General features: G+C 40.4%; 1 protein-coding gene across 2 annotated transcripts in view; it reads left to right on the top strand.

Annotated features, from left to right (window-relative positions):
- MAP2K5 (mitogen-activated protein kinase kinase 5) overlaps positions 1–25,402 on the top strand; it is a 139,228-nt gene that overhangs the window by 84,666 nt on the left and 29,160 nt on the right. The window contains exons 17-19 of one of the 2 annotated variants that reach the window (XM_054836851.1): positions 2,449–2,478; positions 15,231–15,257; positions 15,569–15,601. In XM_054836851.1, the coding sequence (XP_054692826.1) occupies positions 2,449–2,478; positions 15,231–15,257; positions 15,569–15,601 (90 nt within the window). The remainder of the gene's footprint in view (positions 1–2,448; positions 2,479–15,230; positions 15,258–15,568; positions 15,602–25,402) is intronic. The other variant, XM_054836852.1, reaches the window with a different exon arrangement.

Genomic DNA, 25,402 nt, shown 5'->3' on the forward strand with positions numbered 1-25,402 from the left:
GGCTGAGCATGACCGAAAATGTAGGGCTTTTGCTTACCTATTTAGCAGTGTATTTCAAAGCCTGCCATCAAAGAGTGACTGGAGTGACTCCGAGCTGCGAACCCGACACGAGTGATAGAAGGGATGGTGATCGAGCCTGCTTAGCTCAAGTTTGTTCGCTACGAGAACGAATTTGCTGCGAAAAGAAGCACTGAGCTCAGCGCTGCAGCAGAAACAAAACTGAAAGGCAGAATTCACCCCAAAGAGTTGAGTCTTGAAGGCAAACCTGAAAGACAAAGCACAGAAGAAACCCGGAGGAGGAAGTTAGCTTAAATTGTATCACTTTGGAGAAGTGCCTACTGAAGAGATCACTTTATTGTTGTTCCCTATTCCAGGGTCTCTGGTAGGCCTGGTTTCTTCTACATTCTGTAGGCGTTGGCCTTACAGACCAAGCAAATGTAACGGTCCCCAAAAGGAAGTCTACAGGCAGATCACAACTGTCAGAGAGATGAGTGACACAATAGAAACATCTCAGGAAAACTGCTCTGCTTTGTTGTGTCGCTGCTAGTAGGGCTCCTTGGTCAGCACCATACTGGTAGAGCAGACTGTAATGGCTCCTCCTCAGTCGTTACGCAAACTCCCGTATTTAGGAAAGATTGGGGTGATTTTTCAGTGATGCATGGAAATTTAGATACACAGTTCCTGTAACTGTGATGTGTCCGTGCAATAAGTAAGCATTCAAAGGTATTGTACAAACCAAGTAGCCCTTCTAGAAGCCACTTGCTATGTCTGTAGTCTTTCAGGACAAATACTATCTCAATATTGCAAAAGCTTGTTTGAAGAGTAGTCACCAAAAAAATTGTTTCCTCTTTTTGGGTTTCTCTTGCATACCTCTTACACAAATGCTTCAAAACCTACTCTGCTTTTGTAATGTCCTTCTTCTGAGGATCTGGGAGAAGTTTACTGTGTTTCCTAAGGCTCGCAGCCAAATGGCTAGTACGAGACTAGGTTTGGACGGCACCTGGAATTGCAGAAAGGGCACCATTTCCACTGTTGCCTGGTTGCTTCCACGCATGCTGTCAGCTTCTGCTTGTTACCTTTTCGTGACCTTTTTCCTGAACTGGTGAGGCACGAGTATGTCTACTGGTCTTTGCCCCATCACTTCCCAACCTTGCTACAGCTCTGTCCATACCTTGTTGTTCGTAGTTAGGGTAGTTTTGTGATGCTGGACAGGCTGAAATTTCATCATAGCTTAGTGCAGCTGCCTCAGCTGCAATCTGGTGAGGTCAAGTAACCACGGCACTGAGGAGCTCAAATATCGATGGCCATGCAGGTGCCATGAAAGAGCTTTCCACCCAGCACTGACGTGTGGTTTAGCATTTGTGGTACATGACATGCTGGCTGAGACCTTCAGCATTGATGCTTTTGCTCAGTGTGATGTGTGAATATACGTGGTTTCTCATGCAGACAAATCAATGATAGTGGTGCATTTATAACCTTTTTGGTAGACTTTCTTGAGCTTGGTAAGGGGAGGATTCACGAAGGTTAACTGTAGCGTAGAATCTCATCTGCCTACAGCTCCTCTGTAAAATGTGGACAGAAGTGGACTTCTCCAGAAAGCAGGTCAGAACGGAGCTGCTCTGAGTGCCCTTTTGGAGGAGTCTTCATCAATGCTGAAAACTCTTGTCCTTTGCTGAATCGTAGACAGAATAACTTAGTTGTATTTTCGTGAAATTGTTTCCAAGGTTCAGATACCAAATGGGAAAACCTAAAGTCTTGTGTGAAGAATTTATCATGGAACATTTATTAGCTATGGCATTATGGCAACAGGAGTATTGTTGTGGGGTCTGATACTGATACTAGCAGATACTCCAGTAATGCATCCATTGAATTACAAAGTACAGGCAATAAATCCAGTTGATCTCGTGTGCAATCAAAAGTAGATCCAAAGAAAGACTAAGTGTCTTTTTGCAGGTGCCATGATCTCTCTCCAGACCCCACTCGCAGGTTCCTAGCTGGGTTTGACACCGATAAGGAAACAAACCTCAGCTATATAACCCAGATTTTACTCTGAGCCAGTTAAGTAAGGACTTTGGGAGTTCAGTGCATGCTCTACAATACGGGTTCCTTTCAGATAATTATCAGTAAAGGTCAGTGTCGTTGGCCTCGCTATTGAGGCTGAACTGGTTTAATTTAGAGAGTCCTCAGGAACTTGGGCATCAAACAGCGTTACTAAGTGGTACAGGCAAAAGAGCTTGGGAAATACAGAAATACTCAGAAACGAAGAACAAGGGGTAACTGTTGTGAATGACTCCATTCTAAATACAGCTCTTTGTGTGTTTTCAGAATTACTTTTGCTGACATTTTCCAATTTATACAATAGTAAGAGTTGAGTACTTTTCTCTCTTTAAGAAAATGTGCCCTCCATGCAAATCTATATAACTAGACAAATATTATTTCCTTTCCCAGCTTGCTCTTGGGAGGTTTCCATATCCTCAGGTAAGATTGTTCATTACTGCTGTTTGCCACTGTGACATTCATTCCTATGTATGAAGGTGCAGAGAGCAATTGTGAACATTTGAGCCACATACAAATAAATCTGTCCTGTTAAATTGAAAAGCGGTATCTTGAAGGAGTCATTTAGAAGTCTCTATTGATTTTTTTCCCCCCTCTTTTTCTCTTCTCCAAACTCTAGATTTTCTTTCCCTGGAGAGAAGGAAAATTATGATGATGTTAATGATTGTTTTGTTGTGAGATTAAAAAATAATCCAGTATGTACAACAGTGCTTTTGAAGTAGGAAGGTGGATCTACTCCTTTTTTATATTTTCATTTTCAATTTCAATTTTTAATAATGGTGCAATGGTCTCAAATATTCTCAAATAAAAAATACCATGTGAATGGAATGCTTAAGGGAGCTCTGGATTCTCCCTTTTAAGAGGACCTGATATTGGTATTTTATTTAGATACTGGCATTTTCTAACTTCCCACTGACCTAACTCGGTTCCATTGAAGCCAGTGGTAAAACTATTTCCATCTTCAGTGGCAATGGTTGGGCCGATGCCGAGCACTGCAGTACCACGTAATATTATACTTTTGCTGTATGCTTGAAAAAACGTGGAGCTCAGAACAAAACAACTAAGCCAAAAATAGGTTTGATGATTACTTTAAATTCTTACTGCAAGATGGATGGTAGAATGCATAGTAAAAAACTATTCTGTAGTTCCTCAAATTATTCTTTCCTGGAAGAGGGGAAAAAGTGAAGTGTCCAGGGACTAAAATGAATTATTTGAATGGGGTTTTTATGTTTTCGTATGTTTTATGAACACTGTTTTCTGCATCTTGGTCTATACAGATCAGAGTGCCTGGAGGCATGTCTGATTTAAAGGTGGTGTTGGTCTGTGCTCTTTAAGCATCTATTAACTTGCTATTATTATGCAAATAACTGTTGTAATACACATACTAATTTATGCATGGTTAGATTATGCAGATGCCTCACAAACATGGTTATTGAATAATAGGCTGGGACTCATTCTCTCTCCCATTTTTATAAGCTGTTTTAAGCAAATTCTCCTGACACTTTTATGGACTCGCAAAGGTTTTGCATACGTAGAAATATACTGATTTTTCACTCATCTCCTATGGAAAATGTTTCCTGACGGAAAGTGCTGTAGCTGGTCAGCAGAACATATTTTGCATATTTTATCCATATTTTAAAATGTACCCTCTCCTTTGAAGAGAGGATTGAAAAAGAAGCTCTTGTGTTGAAGCGTCCTCCATACGTTGGCGTACTCACTTGTGCTCGTTGAGTGTCTTGATGTTCATTGTAGATGGTGTATTATAACACTAAATCAAAGTGACGTGGGATGCAATTTAAGATAACCCTGTGTTCGCAGAAGTGTTGGAGCTTGGGGAAAGAAGTGAGAGCGCATGCATCGCGTATGATTCGAGACCAAAATTTGTTTGCTGAATTGGGAGCAAAACATGATTGCTAGTTTAAGATCCTTCTTGCTATTCTAATTAAAAAACGGATCGGGTTTGTAAAAGAATATTTGGCAAGTCAGTAGCCCATGAAATTGTATATATTTTTTAATGTAAAACACTTGAGGAGGTGAAACTTTAAAATGTAGCTATTAAGCTTTTCAAGCAACTGCTTTTCATAAGGATTTTTATGTGAAGAATATGTATTTTAGACGTGTGCTTACATAGCTGGTCACAAGAACACTTAAAAACCCACTCTGACGAGGGGGATAATCAGTAGGGTTTTTTTAATGTCAAAGTATCTATTTACCTCCCTACGTAAGGGCCTGATTCTGCAGCCACTCACTTGAGTAAATCCTCCTTGCTTCAGTGGGTTTATTCAAATGAATAAAGCTAATACTATATGTGTTTGCAGAATTTGTCCCTAAATAACTTGAAGTTACTTCTCTCTGAAAATGGAAAGTATGGATACATGTTTGAGAACACCTGAAATTTCCTGCAAATGAAAGTTTGTCTCCAGCTGTAGCTAAAAAAATATTTTTTCCCCCTTTTTCTCTATTTTTAAGACACAGGCAAATGGTGTGTGTAAATTCAGTTTAAATAAATAAGATTTATAGGGGGAAATCATTGCAGTGTGGAAATTCAGGACCTGCAATATGCCAGTAAGACTAAAGGATGATTTTTTTTTTCCTGCCCTTTAGTAGAATATTTTAATGATGGAACTTAGCACTTCTCATTTTCCACATCTTTTATAAGTATTTCTTTTGCCAACACTTACTTGTCACACTACCATTGTTTAATCTTATGTTCACGAAAAAAGTCTTATCTTGAAAGCGAGCAACTGCGTGCGAGCAACTTACTCCTGTAAGTAAAGTTGCTTACGGGTGTGTTTGGAGTTACTGTAAATTTTTTTTTTTTTTGTCTTGATACGCAGCTAACGCCATCATCTGTAGCTAACTGCCAAAGGTAGTGATCTGAACAAGGAAAAGACAAATAGGAAAGAACAGACTTTTGCACTATAAAAACTTTGCACGGTAAATTTCTAACGCGGTGGCGGTTTTCATTGTGTAGTTGCTCCTTTTCCTGGCGTGGTATTGCAGCGTGCTGTCGCTTGCTGTGATGTAAAACTCCTTTCGGAAGGAGCAGGGTCTGCGCCCACAGGATTTCCTCCAGACAAAACGTAAGCTCTTGAGGGTATGTTCTTCCCCTGATGTGTTTGCGGCGCTATTAAAATTAATAGGAGCGGTGTGTGCACACGCACACACGAAAACCAGACAATTTTGAATAAAGTTCTTTCCTGTGTAAATATTTAAAAAGAAAGGAAACCCCTTTCACCGAACCCAGTGGCTAGTCCATAGCTTGCCCAGCTTTTTAGGTATCTGAAGAAGGCAGGTAGGGAAAATGAGTTTTAAATTTCTTTTAGAAGTTTAACCTTAATTTTTGTGATTTTGATTTTACATCTCTGTGCAGAAAGAACTGTAAAAAAAAAAAACCCCAAAAAACAAACCCAAAAGGCCATGGCACCTCACAAGATATTTAATTAAATTTTAAGTTGGAACCCCAAAGATGTGCAGTGGCTGAACAAACCGTGTGACGTACAGTTAATCACGCAGATTCAAATTCAGTATATTGTATAAAAACACGAGGGGGGGGCAATGACTTGTTTAATGATAATGCAATTTAGGAGAAATGAAAAGAATTGCCCACTAAATATTCTCGGCTTGTAGTCAAACTTTATACAAAGCAGGATGTTAAAAGGGACGCCGCATCCATTAGGGAAATATTCCAAAGAAATCGGCAGCACTCAGCTGCCGAGGATTTAATCAGCTATAGGAAAGTGTGGATTATGACGACAGTATTTAAGATACTTTTGCATTTAGAGAAATGTTTTCCTTCCTTTGGCTACAATTCCAGGCCTCACTTAATAAATTACATGAAAATGACCTGAAGTTTTAAAAAAAAAAAAAAAAAAAATCCACCAAAAGAATCCTGTCCCCCATTCCGCACCCTCCCATCCCACTGCTCCCCCCCAAATCTGAGCAAATACTGCCCCTGGTATTGTAAAGCTTTGAATGTTTTCACACCCCATTAATTTATTACTTCTCTTTCCTCATCTTTAAATTTTTTTCCCCTTTTTTTTCTTTCTTTTTTTTTTTTTTTTTAAATTCAGACTCCCCGCTGCTACAGCGATTTTCATCTTGTTGTTAATTTTCCCTGCTCCATATGGAGCTCCAGACATTTCACCTGGAGGCTGTACTAGATTTTGCTGTAGCGATCGCACTTCCGGAGGCCAAAACTGTCATTTAAGGTTCCTGGTGCATCTGTCTACGCCAGGCTTTTCACTGGCACCGGGAGAGTGTGAATAACAAATGGGATGCACCTGAGATTCAGATGATTAGTGTGTTTTGTGAATCTGGGCGACTTGTAAGCAGATAGCTGTAGGGATGGGGAGGGCTAAACGGCTACCCTGGGTGAATCTGTGCTCACACCTTGCATTTGGGATGTGCGGGGTGGGGGGGGGGGAAGCGCGAGCATCCCGGCAGCCTGAACGCGGAGAGTAACAAATATTTCATCCTGCCTTGTCATTGATTAGAAAAGAGCCTTTAATTTCATTTCACCCCATGTTGTGATTAATTTGCATTCTTTGTCAGAAGTTAATGGAGTTTTTTATGGTTCACTCTGAAATCCTTGAAGACATCAGAGTTGATCTGATGTTTATACAACCGCCAGCGGAATTTTTTCATTTGATTGATGGAGAGCTTGATGTTATTCCAAACGGCTTTTTAAGCTGTTTTTAAGAATTATTTGAATAAAATGCAAGCAAGATATTGTTATAACGATCAAGATTATCTGTTAAAAATCTGTTTCAAATAAAGAACATGATAAGTAGAAAAAAAGATCAAAAAGACAGGAGAAATGATGAATACAGAAGATGATATTTGTTAAAATATATAATCCAAGGATTCAAATAAGTTATTTCAAAATGTAGTGAAAGTAAGAGAGACCTTAATTTAAGGGTCATTTTTAATATAAAGAGTTTATTTTTGCAGCTTGATAAAGAATGGGAATGAATTAGTACTGAATTTAGTTCTAGTTAGATTTTGCCCTTTCTTTTTATTCTCCCAGCTTTTTCACCTTCATTTTACCAGCAGTACGAGCACAGAGCGCTGGTGTCTCTAACTCGGAGAGACAAGACTGTCAGGCCTGTTAGTTCAACGAAATGATGACATATTACACGTCTCAAGGAAGAGGCATCCTTAAATCCCACTGCAAAGAAAACATAAGTGGATAATAGGAAATTTTATAGCCCAAGAAAGCGTTCGCTATAGACTTGCCATTGGTTTGCTTTATAAGAAAATATACAGGCAAAAAATCCTCAGTGAAAGAAATCTGCTTTTTGCTCCTCCTGTTAGGGAAAGGTTTGTACTTTTACCAAACCCCAGCACAGAAAAAGCAACGGAGAGACGATGCAGAATATTCTGCGTCTGCTGGGCCAGATCCTCAGCTGGAGCAAATCAGTTCTGCAGCTCCGGGGAGATGAGGGGACAATGCAGACTTACACCAGCTTTGGGACCCGGCTCTTTTTTTCAGCAGGAAAAGGTTTTGCAAATGTTTCTTTTTTTTTTTTTTTTCCCCTCTTATTTCTGATACCAAAGCTGGGTTGGGTTTTGTTGTTTTTTTGGGTTTTTTTTGCAAGATTTTCTTTTTATTCTTTCATCAGCAAATTCTACCCTCGCTGTGATTTCTACAAGTAAGATTTAATTATAGGTCAAAAAGCTACTGTGCAAGCGCTTCCATTTAAAACAGATTAATTTATTTGCTGTATCTTAGTTTGCTAAATAATTGCATGGTTTTAAATGAAGTTGCTACTTTCTGATCCCTGTATTAACATGGTCTAAGATTCTTTTTGTTATATGTAATCCATACTATTGACCAAATTTGGCCTGGTTTCATTTAAATGTAAGCAGGTTGTCAAGGAAAAAAATATTTAGTTTAACTTGGCATGTGAAGTAGCCATTTTACTGTTGTTTTTTCAATTGACAGAAACATCCTTTAAGCATTCATTTATTTTGTGAGAATAAATTGAGGGTTGGTTACAGCATGTTTTCTAGTAAGAAAGAAATGTTTTTTCTTCCACATATATCATTATATCTAACCATTTAAAAGACATTAAACACTGTTCAAATGCTAATGCCAAAATAGTGAATTAAATTATTGTATGGTATCTTAAATATGATATATTTGTGCAAATATTTTTGCTTTTATATTATATTCCAGAAATCACAATATTTTAAGTCATCTACTATTATTTTAAACTCTTACCGATTTCTTAACATAGGTTTCACTACATATATCATTCGTGAGATAATATACTTCGGATACATTTTGCTTTATTATTTTTTCTCCTTAGCCAGAAATAAGTTTGAACTTAAATTTGATTTGTCTATTAGAAACTTGCTGTAAAATTTTAATTTAGTTTTGAGTTTTTCCAGGGATGTTTTCTTTTTTTGAAAATGGACAGATTTTAGGGGGAAAAAAAATCTGTAAGGAATCTGACGTATAAATTTGTATTTTTTATTTTAATCTTCCTGTCTGATTTTTTTTTTTAAATACAAAATTGATTTTCGAATAATACAGACAAGCTTGGAAATGTAGGTAGCTAGTAAATCCTGATTTTATAATATGTTTTAATGTGTTTTTAATACGTTTTAAGAGTGGATTATTAGCTTACAATCTTGAAAGACTGATGGATACTGTTTTTTTGCTTTCTAACCCTAACAATTACAGGCAGTCTGAGGGACCAGGGGTTAGGCTGTGTTTTGTGACCGGCATTCCAGGACTTAATGAACATGGGTGACATTAAGCATTGACTGCGGAAGTTGAGCAAGATCCTGAAATGAAATGACGTTTGTTGCCATGAGAGCTACTTACCAGGAGGGGAGGGGGGGGGGAACCCAAAACCCATCCTGGAGGAAATACTGACATCTCTTCTGAGAGATTTTTGCAAATGTGTAAGGATCTCCTGGATGAGTTGGTGCTTCTGCGGAATGGGAGATGTTAGTGCTTGGAAGGAAACATCTCTCCCAGTTGTAGTTCCTGCAGTTGATGCCGTTGAATCGCTTGCCTGGATGAAAACTGAAACCTGGGAGATGGGCTCTCCTTAGGAAGAAAGCTAGCAGTAGGTAGATTGATTTGTGCAGTTGGTTGTTTTAGGTGGCCATTTGCAAACTGTCAGCAAATATTGGATTTACTGAAAATTTACATCTTCTGTGCGCTGAACAGGCTGTCTTGGCCTGGTTCTTCCCAAGTCACCCAGGAACTGGAGTGAACAGAGACAAGGGTGCAGCAGATCCCTGCTCCATTTTGCCTCTTTCCTTACCAAGGGTGCAGCTGTAAGAGCTCAGAAATGAACTGTGGCCTTCAGGCTGTTTGAGGAGCAAGAGTACCTGCTCCTCACGGGTCTGCGAGGTTGTGAGGCGCTTCTGGAGATGGTCGTAGCGGGCCCAATGTTTGCTCTGCCCTACATTCATGGACTGCTAGTGCAAGGGTCTCCGCAGAGGCTCAGGGCTGCGTTTCCAACATACCTTGTAGGAGGACACAGCACACGCAACCATCTCGTCCTCCTCTGCTGGGTGATGGTTGCTCAACATAGTGAGGAGCCCCAAAGGCAAGAATAAGAGTGAATGAATTTGAGGTCTGGGCAGGTGTTTCCCTTCCACGGCAGCCGTTCTTCTGCCAGCCCCATGGAACCGTGGGTTTAATTCACAAGGGAATGCAACGCTACCTGTGGTGGGCAGTCGAATGACATAGGAGAGGATGCTCGTTGCGTAGCGTGGTGCCTTTCCTTGCCCAAACCCGCTCAGCACCTCAGTTTAGTTAGAGAACTCTACTCGTATACCCAAATTTTTGCTATGCTGGGTTATTTCCTTTCAGATGTCCTGAGAATTGTCATGTGTAGTGATTGCAATTGATTTTGCAGCTCGTCAGAGAAGGCTCAGGATGGGTTCCAGTTTTAGATGGGTTCCAGTGACAGGTTTTAACCATTGCCATCTTAACCTGTTTTCTTTAAGCTAGAAAGGACTTGCAATGGTGTGCTTACGAGGAGGGACAGGCCTGATGGATATTCATCTGCTGCTCTTCAATGCTTCTGGTATTAGAGGCTTTCTGCTTTCCTTAGATGATTTGTTCCTCGGCTTTATTATTGGAAAGGTTTTCCTCGCCACAGGGTATAGTGGTAGTTGTGTGTGCAATGAACATGGAGAAGAGATGCAGCGGTGTTGGTGGTTATGTCAACCTCACTCCATTTTTTAGTCTAAAGACCCCAATTCTTTCAGTCTCTCCCTTCTAGATTTCTGGCTGTTCTTGTGATTTTTCTTTGAACTTTCTCCAGCTGGCCCACAGCTCTCGGGGGTCCAGTGCACAGACTTAGACACAGCACTCCGATGCTGCCTGGAGAATGGATAACCTTGTGTGTCTTCAGGCTGTACTCCTCCCTATCCCACTATTGGGTTTGCCCTTTTTTTTTTGTTGGAGTTTTTTTTACCATTATTTTTAGACATTATTCATGCTCAGCTGTGATCGATTTTCCTCTTCCGTAGTGTCCTCGAGGTTATCCTGGTATTCCTCTCTCTTAGCATGGTGATCATTTCACTAAACTTAATGAACATGGGTGACGTTAAGCAAAACCAGGTTAGAACTAAAGCCCGACCCCGTTCCTTTATTTGGTTTATGGCTGCCCCCCCTTTTTGAGATGCTTGAAACAAGGTCTTAAACAGCAGTTTGCCAAATTTACTGGGTTTTGTGAGACTTGCTTGTCCCACATTCCTGCTGACTGAGGACTGGGTTACCATTAGCATCCTAGTCCTACTCCAGTGTAGTAGTTATTGTTGGCTTCTTGCACTCCCTCCATCATTTCAACAGTGTGTAGTTTTTCATGCCCACTTTGCTGAATTGTGTTACTAAACTCTGGTAAACAGATTTCTGTGAGAAGTGGCTGCAGTTCAGTGGTGGATGAAATAATCTCTTTATATAAATTTGTTTGTAGACCTCTGGGAAAACCAGAGTAATATAATTGTAAGAATATATTTAATATTAAGGTTGTTGTGAATTGTCTTTTTTTTATTATTTCAAAATTATTTTTATCCCTTTTTGTCCTCTGTTTTGTGACAGTGACTGAAGTTTGCCATTTGCAAAATCCACAGCTTGGGATGAGGGGGATGTTCAGAATATCAGGAAGAAATTAGGGGGGGTCAGTCTTAGTGGCTATGGTGCTTTGACTTCTTTCAGAAATATAACCATTCACTTTTGCAAGACTTTGTAAAATATGTCTGAAGATCGTGTTTTCATGCCAGAGGAAGACTGAAAGCCGTGGTGGTGAAGACCATGTGGAAATGCAGAATGCTTATATATTCCTTTTCCATTTATCGCAGGGCAGAGACAAAGCAAGGCTGTCTTGGTCATTTGTCAATAGGAGACAATGTCTGTCGTTTCTGCTGTTCAATAGAACTTAACCCTCATTCGTAAAGATTAAAAATAAGTTATATGTACTTTTAAAATCCACAGTTTCCTGGATAAGGAAAATAAACCTTCTGCTCTGAAGCCTCCCTTAAAAATCATAACTGTATGATTTGTTGGTATATGTATTTTTCTATTAAAAAAAAATATCACTAGCTTGAAAAGCAGTATATATGTAAAGAGAAAATTTGTTAACTGATATGGGAAGATCTAACCCTGGGTCACCTGCAAATCTCTCAAACAAGAGCTCCAGGGCAAGTCCTAATTCCAGGGAGTAAAAGCGAAAATTAAAGCTGTAGCTAGTGACTCCTCTAAGTTACCCGGGGTGGATTCATTTGAGTTTCGTTGATTGTGCTTGTGAATATAATGTGAAAGGGATGGTAGAGGTCTTCTCAGCCACTTCCCGTCCAAAGTATCTCCATGGAGACAGAAATATAACCTGATGGTCTGTCAAAAGTTGCTTTTCATAACCAGAGGCATTCATTAAATAGTAGATGAAGCGGGAGGCAAACTTTTGCATTTTTAACCAACCTAAAAAAAAATGCCATTTGGAGAATGTTCTTTATGGAGCAGTTTATCCAGATACCACTGATATTTCATGACCTGAGAAACAGACTGTTAACGTGATAGATTTATTTATCATTTGCCCTGCTTCTTCAACTTATAAATGGTCACATGCAGTAAGTAAAAACACAGCAAATACAATACAGGTGCAAAAATATCAAATAGCATATCTAATTCTGCAAATCCACACAATTTCGGTTGCGTGTGAAAAGCTTACAAAACCTTCTGACCGACTGGGTTTTCCAGCGATGCGCTCACGGCCTTACGTGCGTTCATCTGGCGCGGCTGAGGGAGCACGGTGGTGGTGAAGGGCTTAAAGTAAGTGACTTTTCTGGGACGAGAATGATGTTTTAAGGAGCGCATCAAAGTGTTCCTCGATGCTCTTAAAATGCACGCTGTGCCTTCTTTTGTCTTCCTTTCAAGCAGGGTTTTCAGTTGTGTCACCATTACTGTTTCACTATTTGAAATTCTTCAGGGAAAATAGAAAACCACGATAGTGACAGTGTCCACCCTGATCCCCGAGCGTTCTGAGCATCGGATGGGGTAGCGACACGCCAAACGCTCGAGCTCTTGAGCTCTTGGATCCCTCGAGATGAACCCACCTCCTTAAACTTCTTATCTCCCAGTAGCGCGCGACCACCAGCTGGTTAGGGGAGGGAAAAAAAAGGACCGTGCGTGAACAGGAAGATCAAACATTTTATGTTGAGTACCTTAAAAACTGTTTTTAATGTGCTATAAAATGGGATGCTTCACTTTTTCATGAACTGTGTGCAAAAGGAGAAGCACTGACTGTAAAGTTGTCGTCAGTTAGGTTTGGTTTATAGTTGCGGAGGCTGCCCAATAATGTGATCCTGGAAAAGGTAAACAACATAGTTTTAACAGTGAAAAATATGCCTAATATAAATGCAGCTAAGTTCATTGCTGTTCAGAACTTGAAAAATATGACTGTAACATTGCATTTTCTAGTGGAGTTAACAGAGAAGCGCAGCGCAGCCTTACAAGCAATATATCTGAGACGGAGAAAATAGGTAATACATCTAAGTGGGGAGTCTCTGTGGCATTCGCATAGAGGAAAGCACAGTAGCTTTATTTAATTGGGAAAATGAATCAATTACAATGATGTTGCATCATCAAATGCAAGGGAAATAGCAGATATGTCATTACATCGGGTAACAGTGTTAAAAAGTAATTGAGTGTCTTAAGCATTTTGAATCAATTCCAGGTACTGGCACAGCTACCTTAATGCAAAATTTATGAAGATGATCTCAAAATAATATGTCGCCATCAAAATCGTGTAATAAAACCCGGTAACGATGTGTGTGTGAGCGAGCGCGCGTCTCTCCCTCTCGCAGAAGCTGGGCCTGCTGCTCCAGCGGAGATTTGCAATGTCACAGGAAGAATTCTGTAATACTTCGATTTGCGTTGCTTTATTTTTCATTAGAAGCACTGAGCGCTTTTATTAGAAATAATATTTTAAATCTTGTTCTGAAATTGGATGTAATCATATCTGTGTTGAGGCTACTAGATACGATCCCACCTCTGTTCCTTTTCATGAGGAGACCTATTTTCCCGGTAAGGAAACGTGACCGATACTCTGTTTGGATGAAAAACTGAGTCGCCTGTTCGCGTGCGCTAATCTGAAGGAGCTCCGACTCATCCCTGTTGAATAAGCTGAGTCTATTTTGTCGTTTAGCATCTGGAAGTGAAGTATGAAAAAAAGACAGAATATTTTGCTTATTAGCAGTAATGCAAACCAGCAAATTTATTCTGTTGAATCGTAACAGATTAACATTGACCATTAAAAAATATAATGGGCTACCTCCATCTATTTATTATTTTCTTTTCTTCCTTGGAAAAAATAGAATTATACGCAGAAACTTTCTGTGGATATTTGTGCGCTATTAATACAATAATGAAAGACTTCATGTGCATAATACCAGCTATTTTCTTGGTGCTAGTTTTCAACCTCCTCTATATTACATTTTACTACCTGTAAAGTATTACCAGAGGATCCTGCCTCTGGCTGGGTACTGGGGGAGAGCGCTTCCAAAGCTGATGGCAGCCCTACAACATTCATCATCATGGCACTATACAACAGAGAATATTAAATGTAAGGGGCGAGCCAAATAAACTCTGTTAGAACAGAAGACAACATTTCCGCGAAGGACTGCATTCTGTTTGCATCATGGTTATGTTGGGTTGCAAGCAACTTTGTGTCTGTTTAGGAAAAATACGTCATTAATTATCCACACCCATTAGATATGGTACGCATACGCAAATTATCAGAATACCAGCATCCCTAAATTCACTCAGATGTTTTGCATTAAGTACCCGCTCTGTGTTTTGTATTTAATTGTTTGTATTGTAATTCTGCCTTTGTTTCTTTTTGTAATTGAAAGGTGCTTTGCCAGTATGGGCCGGAATATTTTTGTAGCTCTCTGTAAGCAATCGAACGGTCTGTTACTACAAACTATTAATTAATTTCCCAACCAAATTGGTGTTAATAAATTTAAGAAAGGCTCGGAGACGACCGATAACAAGTCTTTCCTTTGCCATTTAAAACAATACAAAGTTCATCAAACTTTCCAGCCTCGCAGATGGCAACGCTCTACTTATAGTCAAAGTAAAACTGGGTTGGAATATGTAAGAAACTTGGGTAAAAGTGGAGTATTAAAGGCTTTCCTGAGCAGCGGCAGATACTTCAACCACATAATTAAAGTTTTCTTCACAAAAAAGGGATTGGGAGCAGAGTCTGGCAGTAATCCAAAATTCTAATTTCTGACTATGATTTAATTTCAATTTTAAATAAATCGGTTTTTAATTTAAAAAGAGTGAGCTTCATAACATTAGCAATGATTGCAACATTAAGCCCAGTGTTCACAATCTAGCAATATAAAACATTATTTATATCTGAATCGTAAACAGCCTTTTGAAATGGATTATGGTTTTTCTTCCTATTCTAATACAACCTGGAGGGTACTAAAAAGTGTTGTGTGAAATTAACATTCTGCTGACTTTCGCCTATAAATGAGAAGCGAGCTATTAACATTTGTGTATTTTCATTATGTAAATTGTGTTAACACATGCCCACAAATTGCCACCAGCGATGCAATAATTTTCTCTCAGTGATCATAATGTGTCCAAGTGAGTCATTTTGATTATGACATGCTAATTACATATTGCCTTTTTTCAGATTCAGAAAAACCAGGGATCTTTAATGGTAAGCTTTATGAGTTCAGAAAAAAATTCACTTTTCTTTTTCCTGATGGCTGCTTCCTCTGCATGCTTGAATGCCTTGTTTTAAACTTAGCAAATTGCATTTTGAAGAAAATGCAAACCTTTAACTGCCTGTATTAGATTAGGTACCATTAGAAATAATAGAACATCCTGAGCATCAATGTTTTTATAAGAGTTTGCTGCTGTTGATTAATCTTGCTATATTTTATTGCATTAATGATTTTTTCTTTCCACTCCACTGTAAAGATATTGCATATAGGCTAATACTTTTTCCCTCTCTTCTTTCCATTGCAGCCTCTCCAGTTATTGCAGTGCATTGTTGATGAGGTGAGTCGTCGTCTTATGTGCTTTCACTCCTAAAGTCATTCCTAATGGAGTGGAAAGCTTATATTTTGTTTCCTAATGAAGCACAATGCCCAACATCCTCAGAGCACAAGTTGCCTTGTGCAGCTTGGAGCTGTCGAACATGAACTGGCCCTGTCCCACTTTATGCTGTTTTTCTCCTCCTAATATTGAGTCTTTGAAAGGCTCGATCGTCTCAAAGGCTAGTCCTTTTAGCCAGTTAGGTCCTAAAGCCTCAACCTCGTCGTCTGAGTCGATCCCATGCGTTTGCCAGATGAGTTGGAACGGAGGCATTCGAGTGGCAGCACACTTTGTAGCGGGCGTATTTAATGCGGTTTAGGTTGGCAAAAGGGTGTTTTGACAAGGAGAGAAAACCGAAGTGTAAGCCGGAAAGCATCTAATCGTTTTTATTTAATCAGAAGGACAAAATAAAAAGCTGAAATGTGGGAGATCCAGGTGTGAACAGTAGACTGAATTTCAGTGGCTAACATCACGTTTCTGGATTGGAACGCTTCTTTGCAGCTCCCGTCTCCCTTCCCAAACTGAGGTGTAAGCAGGGGTCCCAACTCTTGACAGTAAGGCAATAGCCAAGGGCAGACTGCTGTCCGTTTTGATTTGGTTTTAATGTTTAATATGATGATGATGGTAATTAGGAAGTTTGAACGGGAGAAAAAAGCCTTAACTTTTTAAAGACTTGCATGAGCCGCTAGCAGAACGTCATTGCAGGCTCGTCAGGTTGGAGTCGCTGGGTGTTGACGTGGCCGTTTAGACCATTGGGCTATTTGCAACCTGTCCCGTGTAACGTGGTTGTTAGCTTGATGTAAGCTCACAGCCAGTGTGATGCCCAAGTACTCTGTCTTGGTTGTATCTCCATCTGTAACTGCTACTGCTAAACCTGCTGCTCTTACCTGCAGTGAACACTTTTGTCCTTTTATTAGAGAGTGACTTAGTGGCCTAGCTGAACTTCTTTTTAGAAGTGACATTTGGGCCTTGTGGGATGCAGTTAAATTAAAATGAACAAGTATCCTTTGTGTAAAGGAAAGAAGCCCTCCCAGTCCTCCAGCAGTGCTGGCGCTTTTACCTGGCTCTTTATGGTGGTCTGGTTCTTCGGGAGGTTTTTAGGCAATTCTGTTTCCTTCATCTTTTCCATCCATTGTTATTCCTGTTACATACATCTTTGGTTGAGGCATGGAAATTCCAAAGCACCGGTGCTGTATAAACCATCAGCAAAAGGCCATCTCTATCCTAAGGAAGGTCAGTTAAAGATGCTTGTATTTTTACCTGTATTTTGCTACTGTTGGACAAATTACTTTTCAGTGGGCTGGTACTAGTGCCTAAATCTAAGCTCACTATTCTAAAACTCAGCTGCTAAAGAGCTGCAGATTATGGGAGACCTTCTTGCAGCTTTCACATCTTTTCCTCAAGGTTAGAATTACTCCAGTCTTCTCACAAAAACTAGAACCAACGAACTTTGTGCAGTCTAAACATCTGAGTGCCGAGCTAGCTTTAACATTAGCGGTTTGGTGTTTACTTGTTTTAACTTATTTTATGTTCCACCGCGTGCCGCGGAGCCATCATTCTCCTGATGGTGGTTCAGAGTGCACCGTGCTTGTGGGCACGTTAAGACTTTCAGGTTACAGAGCATAGCTCAGCTGAAAGTTCTTTAAGTGCAACTGGCTTTGTTTTGCAACACACTCGATGTCTAAATGGAAGTTGCATGCCATAACGTTTAGAGCCTGGGGGGAAGAGGAGAATGGATTGGCTCTGTAGCGTTATTTGCTCGGTACGCATGTATTGTTAGGGGGTCATTTAATAAGATATATAGCGTTTAGGTAGTGGCTGCCACACCTGGTAGTGCAAATTCTTGGCATAACGGTGTCTTGGAGGACATTTATATTAAGGGTTATTCTGTTCTAGCTCATGGGTAGTGCTGACTTTAACAGATCCTCCTGCCACCCCCAGCCCTGTCCTGTGTACAAAGACCTCACAGCAAAATGTGTTTAACTTGTGACTAGGTTTTTTTTTCCTCCTCACTTTGTCATTTGTAAGATGTTCCTCCTGGGGAATAACAGAGGGACTGGCTTGTTTGGCTAATACGCACTCTTCCTTCTACACCAGGACCTTTTGAGAGGGAAAGTCTCTTTACTATCTGGTACTGTACAGCTGTTGTTGCTACCATGAGTATTAAAGATCAGAAATGCTTAGTGTTGTAAGACTGATTATTTTGGGGCAAATTTTCCCCTTGGCTGTAAGGAGGTCCTAAAACTCACAGGAGGTAGGAGCAGAGCCCCGCTCCTGCAGCTGCGCTGTACAGCCCGTCCCCGTAGGAACCCCCAGATACTGGTGCAGAATTCCCCACCTACCTTAATGACGATCAGAACAGCAAGGAATGACGATCTGTAGCTCGCCTCTTCCTCCAGACAGATAGCGCACAGCAGTGCTCCCGTAGTGGCACGGCTTCTGGATGAGCCATGGTGCCATAGGATATGGGGGGAATAGATCTGCAAGGGTGGGATTGAGATGCCTCAAGGATCTTCGGTCCCCAGGTAGCTTCATGCCACAGTAATAATTTGCTGATGTTGTTGCAGTTGAAAACTCTGGGTCTTTTTTCCTCAAGTCCCTTAATATATTTTTGTGTGTGACAGAGAATGGTTTGGACTTTTGGCTCCTAAAAATGTGATTAAACGTTGTGGAAGAGAGTATTTCTTGACATTGGGGCTTTGCCGGCAGTGTGCTTTCCCCAGTCCTTCCCCCTGGAGCCAGCTAAAAACTCCAGAGCCTGATACGGGGAGAAACCAGAAGTTTTAAAACTGATGGAACTGAAGTAACGTTAAGACCTTGATTCTTTATAATAGTTGCTTATTATATTGGCAGTCATTGGGTTTTTGTAGAACTGTTCCATGTTCCACTGAAAGACAGCAGGAATCGGAAAGTTAATGTTCTGTTCATTCATAATCATCTTTAATTCATAGGATTTATTGATGACTGAACTAGTTAAGAGGTTGCTTCTCTGTTACCTAGGTATCCTGGACTTTTCTCAAACTCTGTAAGGTGGCACACTATGGAATAGAAACTGTCCATGGGAGCTTTTAGATGCTCCGCAGTCGTGAGATTTTTGGAGCTGTTTTTTAACTCTTAGTGAAATAATGAGACATAGCAGGTCACTCTGACAGTTCAAAAAGTCTGTTTGTTCATTTTCTAGGACTTAAATTTACTTGCAGAAATTCTGCAGAATGAGTAAGTGATTCGAGAAGCAGGATAATTTACCAAAAATTGTCAGGCATGGTGGTTCTTCTCAAATCACAGTAAACTGTGCCTGACTTTTTTTTTTTTTTTTTTTTTTTGTTAAATTATGTTATTGTGCTTTTAATGGCATTGGTTCTGGGATTAATTTTTTAATGGCAAAATTAGCGAGGAGCATTGTGTGAATAGGATACATGCTTGCCAGGACCTTTATTTTTTAACATGTGGTAACTTATAGTGAAATCTGATCCAGCTACAAATAAGACACGCTCATTTAAGCAACAGTCCTAATCGTAGCAGCATCTCCCACCATGGTAAGATTCCTGCTTCTGGTCCAAAGATGAGGATAGACTAGTTGTTGATGTAGTTCATCCTGCAACGCAGCCAGCAATAAAGGCAGTCTGCTGTTATTTGAGAGCTGAGAGTAATTTAATATTCTAGCACTCAACTTAGTTTGTCTCCAGCTCACCGAAATGTTGTATGGAAAGCACTGAGCAGTGCAGATGAATCCCTATTGGGAAGGACATGCATCGTTTGCTGTGCGTGCAGTCTTTCCAGAAACATTCCAACATGAAGGAGAATGGAGGCTGCTGGAAGCAGGAGCCATTGCCTGGCTTGGAAGATGTCCTAGATGTGGCCCTATGTTTCATGATCATGCAGGCAAAGAATTTGCACTCCAGTCTACTCAGCAACAGAATTCCACTTGAAAAGCACTAGGTGCATTTAAACAAAAATGAAAAGGTTTTATCATCGTAATCTGTTCCAGACGGTAACTTAGAAATACAAACAGCAGAGCCCCAGAATAATACTATTAATGTTGCAGACCCCAGAGACGGTGCATCAGAGAAATTCACTTAGTGGGTTGACTCTGAAACCTAAAGATTGCAAGTAAAATCAGCATGCTTTTTAACCTTTCTTGCTGCTCATGGTCTCAGAATGCCTCCCAGGATTTTTTTTTTTTTTTGTTAGCTTACCTGTTCCCTGCTCAGCCTCCAAATCTCCAGCACCCTCCCAGACAACCTGCATGGTCCAGTTAGTGTTCTCTTTACTAATGTCTGCAAAAGTCAGTCAAGCGAATTCCACTTCCAAGCAGAGATACGAGAACCGTAGCCATGATGATCATTATGCATTTTCCTTGTAATGCATTAGAAAAATCTCAGTTTAAAAGGTAAATGAGGGTGCTCTAAATTTTCAGTTTGGTAAGCAGTGGGGCACTGAGCTCTGCAACTCCGCAGCACAACGTGGGGTTAGGTTTTCAGGAAAGTCAGAACTCTGATCGTAGCACGGTTTTGCGTTCCTTGCAGTCAGTTGAAAAGTGGCATTGTTTTCAAGGTTCTTCCAACCTGCAGTTAATCATTTCCCTGTTATCTTGTTGTCAAAATGTATTACATAGGAAATTATTGTTTAGTTACTTCTTCAGCTTTATTCCAGATGCAGTATTTCAAAAACCTTCTAAAAATGTCATCTTTCCTGATTGCTAGTCAGATGAGCGTTCAGTAAAACACCTAGATGATTGCCGCTTGTGCATGAAGATCCCAAAAGGCCAAACCCAGCAGCTCTGTGGTTTTCAGCATGTCACCTTCCCATCTTTCCGATCCCGTGGGTTTTGGCTCTAGAGGTATCTGCCCTGCATCCCGAGAAGGTTGGATAGACCAAACTTGCACTGTGGAGTGCATCCAGTAGTCCTGACTTAAGCAACTCCTTTAAATTTTCCTTAAGCTCTCCAGGGCTATTTTGTTTGACCTTTATTTAGTTAGAGTATCCCTTCTAGGAAAGCACTTATTGCCAGCCCCTTGGGTGGTTGCTGTAAACCGGGTTTCGTTGTACTGGAGCAGTTGTGGTCACAAGCTCTGTAGTTAAGCATCAGCTCTAGTTTCTAACCCTTTCTTCTTCATAACCCGAAATAAATTAATTTTGGTTTCAAAGTTTCCATAGCTTGTTTCAGTGTAATAGTGACTTAGGTGTTGGTTTTGGCTTTTTTTTTTTTAAAATGTATTGAATTAGGGAAAAAAAGAACTCGATTTTTGTCCATCGGTTTTAGTTAAATTATTGTATTATTCCAATTACTTCAGAAGCTTGAGGAGTGAAGACTTCCAAGAGCAAATCCTGTTTTTACAAACAGGAGGCAGCATTGAAAAACCTGCCCATTTTGACAAGTTGGGGAGAAATTTAAATGAAAAATTAATTAGTTGTACTCATGAATCCTTACTCTGATAGCTTCATGAGTAAGTAGTGAGAAGCTTTCCATGAGTTTCTTGAGCATTTCTGTTAAGTGCCCCCACAGAGCTACTCGGTCTCACAAGACTGCAGTTTAATCTAGCTCAAGGACTTTACAAACTCTACAAATCAAAGACCTCTTTTTTTTTTTCTTTTTAAATTAGTACTCTAGAAACATTTAGCAGCATCAGTTAATGCTAGTGTAGTGTTAATGCTGAACTATGAAGCATTTCAGTGCCAATAAATTTTCAAATTTTCCCATGGAAAAAAAATAACTTGGACTTAATACATGTATCCCATATAGTTGTTTCTATTCCCCTATTTTTTTTTACCTGGTTAAATATATCCCTCTATTTATTGCTACGACGTAGCCTTAAAAATTCACAGGATGTTCAGCTTGATCAAATAACACAATGAAGAGCATTGCCTCTCAAGTGCTGAATTTCTTAACCTTATGCATGAGTGCTACATTTTGCTATTCCTATAAATGAAGTGGAAAACTCCAAAGGCTCAGAATGAAACAAGACTTTATTTTTTTCATTGGGAATTTCTCTTTAGAGTCTCATGTATCCTTTTAAATGTATGAACAGCTATATTTAACCCTGAAAATTTCTGGAGCTTTGAAGATTTCTATGCAAGAAAAGCCGGCGTTAGGATATACACACGTGTGTGTGCATGTGTACACAAACCCACCGTAATTTGTCCTGTGGATAAGTTGTTTTAGGGTATACTTTTATTGAGACAGAAACTGTGACCTTACCAGTGTATGAGATTCAGAGACTTATATAGGAACAAGGTAAAACCACAGGTAGGAATTGCTGAATAATTACCTTTAGACCAACCTGAGCAAGAACCTTCCCAAGAGGGCAAGCTCATTTAATGGTTCCTAAAACTCAATCTTGTGGATGTCAATGGTCATGCTTGATTATTTGCAGCAGTGTTTTATGAAAAAGCAATAAAAATGCATTGGGAGTGTACAGAGGAAAAAGGGAACAATAAATGGTTTCAGTTTTTCGATTGAGTCCCTTCGGTGTGAACAGGTAAAGGCTACGTTTCATGCTGCTGTGCCTGAGCTATTTGAAGTGTGCGTGTGTGTGTGTATCTACCCAAAACACTGCTGTGCTCTGCTAGCTTATGATCGACAAGAGACCAGCAATGAGAGGAAAAAATTCTTACGTTTGTTTTAGAGAGAAAGCAATTACAGTTACGGTTAAAGGATTAACCTGTTTTTCCAGCTACGTGTACGCTTATCTGCAAGGCCCTTTAGAGAGCCACACTAACAAAGCTTGGCGAGAGGTAGAAGATGTCATGTCCTACACTTTAGATTATTCCTGATGTTAATTACACTCTTCCACTTCTTTCCTTCCCTCTTCTGGGCTCTGAAAAATACCTCACAGTAGCAAATGCTGCAAAAGTGGCAACCAAATAGCCCCAAGTATCTACTGAGTTGTTTAACCAGAGACGTCTGGATGCCTTTGGTACGGAGGTGGGTTACGCATACGTGATATTTTCAAGAACTTGGGGAGCGGGTAGCGCTGCAGAGAGAATAGCTGGTTCTCACGTGATTTGAGGTGTTAAAGGTAGGCTGAGTGTTTTGGTGGATAAAACACTGGCCTTTCGACCTTGGTTCCCGTCCAGCTAGAGATCTGGAAATAAATGAGTTTACTGCTGACACTCCAATCCCAGCAGACGAAACTTCACACCAAAATGCCCCCACGTATAATTTGTCACATTTGGCACCTGCTACTAAGAAAAGAGCAAGAAGCGACCCGGTGCAGAGATGTAATCATCTTTCACCTTCCTGCTGGGGGTGGGAGTGTAACAGGGACAATCCAGAAATGCTTTCAAGTCTGGGCCTCTGAGCCACCTCCAGACATCGCCGTCTTCTGCAAACTTGTTACTTGTAGGAAATCACCTGCCATTAGGTTTGTGCAAGGTTTTTGAAGTATATTGGCTAGAAAGTCAGAAATGCTTTTGGTTTATTTATTTATTTTTTTAAGGAATGCTGTAAAAGATAGTTGTCCTTGTAGGAGTTAATCTGCACAATATTGTAATTTGCTAGTCTCGTTTGAAACAGCTCGGTAACTGCAGTGCATTTATTACATGTAATTGCACCTGACAGCATTTCGGGTGCATCTAAACCTTAAGTTTGTCTGAAAACAAATCACTGTTTGGCCACAATGTAAAATGCAGCTACTGTATAAAAACAGGTGTATTCTTTGAAAGCTTGAGCAAAAGAGAAACTGGAGTGCATAAAAATTCTTTAATCCTAGAGATTTTTTAGGCTGAAGCGATAAGCCAAAAATGCTTTGTAAAGCGCACGCGTTATTTATTAAATACTGCCATTTCAGCATCAACGGGCAAGTTGCAGAATAGGAGTATCTGCCCAGAGGAGATGATGATTTCAAAGACAGGGTGTGCTGGGGAAACCCAGAGGAGAGAAGAACTGAAGTTTGGTTTGCTCAGTTCTGCTAACTTCCCTCTTGTGGCCATAGAGCCATAGGACCATGGCATTTCCTTCTGCACAAGCGTTCACACTGAGGAGAGAGTATTGCTAAATAGCAGTAGCTGTGGGGAATGGGAAAATTTAACCCTTCACAGAGAGGGAGTTAGCAGATGAGAAGAGGGGGTAAAACCTATTAGCACTGAGAATACCAAGGTCTCTTGCCCACAAAGTGTAGCTGAGCTCGTCTTCGAGCCTGCGCAGGTCTGCAGCCCGGCTTTCTTCTGGGGACGTCTTGATGACAGCGTTCTGCACCGTGGCTGCCCGTCAGGCCGGCCCCTGAAGGAGGAGGTAGGAGGAACACAGGTTTGATCTTAACACATAGCGGGGGGCTTTGCCATCACCTTCTTGAAGGTTTTAGGTAGAAAGCTGTAGCTGCTGATTTTCCTGTTACAGGGAGATCGTGGGCTTTGTCTTTCTTCAGAAAGGATGTGATAAATCTCAGACTTTCAGTTGCTTTGAGAAAATATTTCACTCTCAAGAAATTGTCTGTTGAGGTGCGACCTCTGAACGTGTGTAAAGCGTGAGATGCTTTCGGTGTATGTTGCCAGTCAAGATCTACTCCCAAATTTTATTGACACAGGAGTGTTTCCAAAGAAAATAAGCAACTCAGAGCCGTATCTGATGAATTAGCTTCTTGAGGTTGTCCAGGTAAACCTCCAAGCTGGACAGAAAAGAGGGGAAAGGTGCCTTATCCATATTTATTTGTGGGTTTGCTGGACATAATTTATTTCCTGAGCCTCAGTTGCATCTCTGCTTAGTGAGAGCAAACAGATCAGGAGACATTTCGAATAATAGGTTTGAGAAGTAGGTGAGGATAATGCTGGGACCTGCAATTCAAGCTCTTATTGCAGTGGTTGCAAAGGATTGATTGGCTTCTGGACGCACTATTAGGTGGTTCCCTCTTCCTTTTGTTCAGACCTGTGGAAAAAAAAAAGAGGATACAGATAGTAATGTTATCGCTCCCTTCAAAAGAGAGTGCTTTGGGAAGGATTGTCTCAGTATTCTCGTTCTCAGGTCTTCATTTAGATAATGTGACTTCCCCTAACTCCATGGAAGCCAATAAGGTTTATACCAGAGCCTTGGCACTCTATAAATTAAATATTAGGAGCAGTGTTTGAAGTTTAAAGCCCTCCCTCCTCCTGCTAGCTCAGATTTTCTGCTGCTGTGCTTTTTTCTTTATGCCTGAGCACCTTGCTGACAAGTGCTAATAACAAAATGCCAAGAGAGGGTCCAGTTGGAGTTACCACACATTAAACATTCTGAACTTGTCCTTTTGCTCATAGATTGTGCATAATTAATAATTAAACGGTTTCAGTTGTAATGGGTTGACCTTCTTGAACTGTTCATTATTCACAAGGCAAAGGCATCACTCAAACTTTTTTTCCTATCGCCCTTCCCTGTTCTCACTGTGTGTGCACAGTTCGGCTGGTTTTGAGAAATCAGAGGCTGATCTTGTCTCTTCCTGCAGCAGATCCCAGTTACAGAAATGTTGCTTGGATGCGCAGGGCACCAGCCAGTCTTGGGAATAAGCTGCCTGGGGATGTGAGAGGCCAACGGGCCATCGACCCTTACAACCGTTTGTGTCTTTACTGCCATTTTAGCAGCATCCCCAATGTACAGGTCTTCATTGCATTGGTTAAAAAACACGGTATTTAATGAAAATGAAAGCACCAGTTCCTAATTTAAAATGAGTATACCTCTTCCTCACTCCTTTAAAATCTTGAGTTTCTGCTTTTTTTGCCTCTATAGTATGATTTCAGTTTGCGGGTGGGTAAAATAAGGCAGGTCATCAGAGTGCAGCTGGACCGTTCCCTGTGGTT

Source organism: Grus americana, chromosome 10, assembly GCF_028858705.1.
Source record: "Grus americana isolate bGruAme1 chromosome 10, bGruAme1.mat, whole genome shotgun sequence".
Lineage (NCBI taxonomy): Eukaryota > Metazoa > Chordata > Aves > Gruiformes > Gruidae > Grus > Grus americana.